Source organism: Dioscorea cayenensis, chromosome 5, assembly GCF_009730915.1.
Source record: "Dioscorea cayenensis subsp. rotundata cultivar TDr96_F1 chromosome 5, TDr96_F1_v2_PseudoChromosome.rev07_lg8_w22 25.fasta, whole genome shotgun sequence".
NCBI classification, from domain to species: Eukaryota; Viridiplantae; Streptophyta; class Magnoliopsida; order Dioscoreales; family Dioscoreaceae; genus Dioscorea; species Dioscorea cayenensis.
The window spans coordinates 7,442,837-7,448,079 of NC_052475.1; the positions used below are offsets into that span (position 1 = coordinate 7,442,837).

The 5,243-nt window shown below is 34.5% G+C and overlaps 1 protein-coding gene across 1 annotated transcript; it reads right to left on the minus strand.

Moving 5' to 3' along the window:
- Positions 1-961: 961 nt before the first annotated feature.
- LOC120262133 (serine-threonine kinase receptor-associated protein-like) lies at positions 962-4,748 on the minus strand. The gene is made up of 7 exons (XM_039270196.1): positions 4,361-4,748; positions 4,026-4,161; positions 3,611-3,692; positions 2,792-2,967; positions 1,951-2,088; positions 1,722-1,861; positions 962-1,480 (listed from the first exon to the last, which is right to left on the minus strand). Exons 1-7 carry the CDS (start codon positions 4,476-4,478, stop codon positions 1,215-1,217), a joined length of 1,056 nt encoding a protein of 351 aa, XP_039126130.1. The 5' UTR covers positions 4,479-4,748; the 3' UTR covers positions 962-1,214.
- Positions 4,749-5,243: the final 495 nt, after the last annotated feature.

The following is a 5,243-nucleotide window of genomic DNA, read 5'->3' on the forward strand; positions in this document are numbered from 1 at the left end:
CGGTGTTGGTGAATTCTAAGGCTATTCTTCTTTGTTTGATCATTTTTCGTAACTATTGTTTTGCTAACAAAGTTGTGATTTATCATTTTCATTAAAAATCAAATGTCTTTTACTGTGCAGCTTTAGGCTACTCTTAATGACGTAAAATAAGTTTTTGGATGAGGCTATAAAAGCCATTTTTTTAAACAACTTGCCCTCAAGCATACATCGTGCATGGCTTTATTTCATAGTATTGGGTATTTTTAATTAAAAAAGAAATTACGGCTTAAAATAATAATATATAAAACCGGTATATATATATATATATATATATATATATATATAAATGTGAATAAGCCATTAAAAAAAAAGTTGAACCTTCCTCCTCTCACTGGAGAAAGAAAAAGAGATGATATTAGCATATAAAACTAGTATTTTTAATACCATTAGCCTATAAAATTTTTTATAGCCTACAATAATCTAATTATTTATAAATAATTAAAAACAAAAAGATAAAACAAATCCATTGGTTCCAAATTACTAGTTTTAAATGACAATAATGACAAATCATCCATTATTTGCCATAAAAATGACCAACTTATCTTATATGGCTAAAACAGGTCGAACTACTGATTTTAAAGATACGAGGCTTGATAAAATCAAGGGGGAAAAATAGTTTCGAAAATATATTTTTTTAAAATAAATCACCAAATTGTTATTATTCTTTTGTTATTTAAAAAAATTGCCCATAATTTTTTTAAAATACCTTATCAATTTTTTTAAAAAAAAGGAAAATTAATGAGGTACACTTTGAAAAAGTATTTATAGATTTCATTCTAAGGATTGGGAATTTTATAAAAGAAATAGGGTGCAAAGACCATACTAATTATTTTTCTTTTTGCAGTTCGCAATTGTCCTTGAACTTGAATTGTTGTCTGAAAAACAAAACAGATTGGAGCATCAGACACTGTAAGAGGTATGTTTCATATAGTCAAAATAAAACAGCCATTCATAACCACTTTGCCAGTTTTGAGTACATGCTATTCCATCATTTAAATTAAGATCATACAAAGAGAGCCAGGACTAAAAATCAGACAACAACAAAAAAGCTTATGTTTTATTTCCAAGAGGAGAACTGACAATCTAAGCACATGAAACCACTAGGCTGAGAAAAAGAGTTGGAGAGCACTATGGACTTCTAATAACACCTTAAAACTCATGCCAAAAGAAAAGTATTAGGAATCTGTTGACCTCTCTCCTTTAGTTTCAGTCTGAACATCCTTGCTTATGTTGAAGCCTTCGATCTTTCTGGCCACATCATTCACAGCAACCTTCACTTTACTGGTAGGACCATTTGCAGTTGATGGCTCTTTTTCGTCGAGGGTGGTATGGCCTGTCTGCCAGATTCTGATGGTGCCATCCTCAGATCCCGAGGCATATGATTCACCACCAGGAGAGAACCGAACACAGTGGACAGGTCCATGATGACCTTTGTTGCAAGCTGCATTTGAAGTTTCAGGCTCAATAACTAATGATCAGAATTTATCTTGATAGCACTACAGTTTTGTAACTCATCATATCTAAAAACTCAAACTCATCACAACAAAAAATCGTAACAGTTCTACATGTAATTCATAACCATTGTTTAAATTCTGTAACGAATGGTTTGAATGTCAACTCATGGTGTCCCTTTAAATAATGCAAGCATCTGGATTTTAGAATCTACAAAACATAACACTTACCAATTTCTTCACCAGTGTGGAAATCAAAGACATGAACCCACATATCTTCCCCTCCAGCAATGAATTTGAGACCATATTTGGGCTCCAGGGAAGCAGATTCTACAGTGCAAGGCATGCTGTAGCTTTTCACAAGTCCAAAACTGCAGAGCAACAAGCAAGTTTAATCCACAAGGTTTTATATGAATTGTGCAAAACAAAACAAGGTAAACAGTGTGTTAGGCCATATTACTGATAGGCATCCCAGAATTTGACAGTTGAACCATCTGCAGTTGTGATGTATCGGCCATCTTGACTAACTTCAGCACTGGTGACAGGTGACTTGGTCTCAAGTGATTGAACAATTTTTCCGCTTCTTACATCCCACAGTCTGAATGGTTGAAGGCAACAAATGAACACAGTATAAAATGAAAATGGAGAAGAATGGACCTGAGTAATGAAGTTGAAGATCAAGTTTATGGGAACTAGTTCTACTCACGTTAGTAAAAGCAAAAAGTTCAGAACTAGTTCTACTCACGCTAGTAAAAGCAAAAAGTTCATGAGTGAGAGAGAGAGAGAGAGAGGAAAACAGAATTAATTAAAGAATAATCATTCTTGAATGCTGGAGCCGAGGCTTGTATGATGACAAATGATTTCACTTGCACTATGCACCATGCAGGACTGGCTTATGTGGAAAATAATCATGATGGAGGTTTCAGTTTTCAACTTCCCACAAGATTATGAGACACTAGGAATATAAACAAACATATAACTTGGCACTCATCAGAAAATGTGCTTGTTTCAGGCCTGTGTTGATGGTACTCGACGCAACCTCAGATGGAACAATGGCACCCTACTAATTACTTACTAAAAATCTAATCACACAAGAAATATAACAAAGTACTTGTAGCCTTACAATAATTTTTATTAAAGGTGTTAAAATAAAAATAAATAAATAATTCAGTAACAAAAACAATAAACAAGATCTTCAAGGCAACAATAGAAAGAAGTCTGTAAAGAAACATAATGCTAGAACAAGTCAAAGCAACAGCAGAAAGAAGGTTTAGAACTTCTTGAAAAAAATATATACACACCTCACGCCACCAATATCAGTGCAAGAACTCAAAATTGTCTGGTCACTGTGTAGCCAAGCTACAGTTCTAATAGACCCAGGTGATTTGTCCAGTTCCCTTGGAGGTGCCTCGGGACGATTTAGATCAAAAATACGTAGAACTTTTTCAAGCCCTCCAGTCAGAAACATGCTCGTATCCTACAAAACAATACAAGAAACTTAAAAAAATTGCTGTGTAAAAGCAAATATCCACAACATCTATAAGTCACAGCTTGTTATCATCATTAAAGAATATTCTTGAAATGACAAAGCATACAACAGAAATTTGCCATCTTCAACAGACAATGGAATCAGTAAGATGTCAGCATGACCGATATTCCACATGAACATTGGCTACCTCAAAGTTCAAAATTACATTATCAACAACAAATAACATGAAAGAGCAAATGCTAGTAAAACAGATTCTGCTATATATACATAGAGATATAGCAAGAGAGAGAAAGAGCAAGCAAAAGAATAACATGAGATTTCTCTTAAACACAGGACAGTAAAAGCAACAGAGAAATAGCTCAGAGATTTCTAAAAAGTTAAATTAAATAAAAAGAGATCAGATTCTAGGCCAAAAATGAAATGCAAAGCAAATTGAAATGCATGAATTAAAATACACCAGCGGCATCAAGTTAACTCTTCACAGGATCCTATCACTTATGTTTGATAAACATAACTATAGTGGCATATAGATTGCCAATGGTGAGTTACATACCAAAATAGACAAGAATTCATTGAAGAATGATAGAAGAATTTCCATAATAAACAATGAGAATCAGAAGGCCCCATTTACCTCAGAGAATGCACATGCTCGAACAATGTGCTTATGCTCAAACGAATGCAACTCATCTCCGCTTAACGCATCCCATACTTTACTGCAAAAGGGAAAGAATACAAGACAGCAAATTTATATTAGATATCAAAATCTCACTTTTCGTCATTATGTAGCTTGGATTCATATCCATACTTCAGAAATCCAAGCAATTAGGAACATACAAACAGCAACTACTGGAGCCTAAATGTGCTGTAGTGCTGATAAACTCAGATTGCTCATGGTAAAACAAGCAAAACAACTACTGAAAAAAAAAATAGAAAGAGCAGCATTGTCAAGCATTATCTTGGTCATACAAAAGTAAAACTTACCTGTGATGTTTATTATTATTTTTTTTCAAAAATTAGAATCAGAGTGAAAAAACACAATCACATACGCTGAGAAATCAGCAGAACCCGAAGCAGCCCGTAGAGCATTAGTATCAAGACAGCAGCTCCAAACAGCACCCTTATGTCCTTCAAAAGTCCCAATCCAATCTCCCGTCTCTCCATTCCTCAGCATAGGACTCGAATCTAAGCCAGAACCAACCAATAACATCAACAGTATCACAAATTTACAAACTTTCAACTTAGTTCTCGCCACAATCAAGCCGTAGAAGAAAGAATAAAGCATCAAAACAGTAATTGATTGCAAATAATCAACAAAAAAAAAAAATAAAAAAATAAAAAGAAAGATCAGTTATCAAAACAATTAACCAATGATTTCTCTGACCTTTGCTGGCGCTGATGAGGAAGAAGCCATCCGGCGTAACGGGGCTGTAGAAGAGATCCACGACGGGGCGGGAGTGGCCATGGCAAACCAAAGGCACTGACACTTTCTTCTTCTCCATCTCCTTCCCAAATAAACAAACCCTAACCCTAATTTAACTATGAGGTATGCCAATGCAGAGATTGAAAATGAATCAAAAATCGATTTTTTTTTTTCCCAAAATTAAGAATTAGAGAAACAAATCAACAATAATACATGGGATCAAAATCTCCAAATGAGAAAATTGAAAGGCGAATCAAGGAGAGATTGATGAAGAGGAAGACATTGGGGGAGATGGAACTGGACCTCGGTGAGGGAAAACACTGGGCATACGTCTAATTGGGGACGACACGCTGAAGGAGGGGAACCAGCGACTCGGATTCGGGTTGGATTCTTGGAGATCCGAATGTAAGGTTGGATCCGAATAATTGGAGAACTCGGATCCGATACCCTAACTTCATTAATTTCTTATTATTTGTGGTGTTTATCAAGTTCGGAATATGGTTATCAATATTAACTAATTGCAAAAGTACAATTGTAATTTTAAATATTTATGTAAATTAATATTAAATCAAATCACCCCAAAGTTTCATAAACTAAGAAACAATGGGTTAGCCCATTAGTACTATTACCTGTGCTTATGATTGAGAGATCTCGAGTTTAAGCCTCTTTGATTACAATTCACTTTCTGAGTCTCATGTGAATTGTTATTTGCTCTTAGTCAGATTGATTTTTCCCCCTTGAAAAGTGGATTGCTATTTTTTTACTTTTTTTTTTTTTGAATTTGATCTTATATGATCGGATCCAAAAATTGAACAACAGTATTAATATTAAAGGTGCAAGATTC

Coding starts and splice junctions, on each gene's coding strand:
- LOC120262133 (XM_039270196.1), bottom strand. CDS start 4,478: ATGGAGAAGAAGAAAGTGTCAGTGCCTTTGGTTTGCCATGGCCACTCC. Junction 2,089..2,791: donor ACTGATATTGGTGGCGTGAG/GTGTGTATATAT, acceptor TCAACCATTCAG/ACTGTGGGATGTAAGAAGCG. Junction 1,481..1,721: donor CCACACTGGTGAAGAAATTG/GTAAGTGTTATG, acceptor CTTCAAATGCAG/CTTGCAACAAAGGTCATCAT.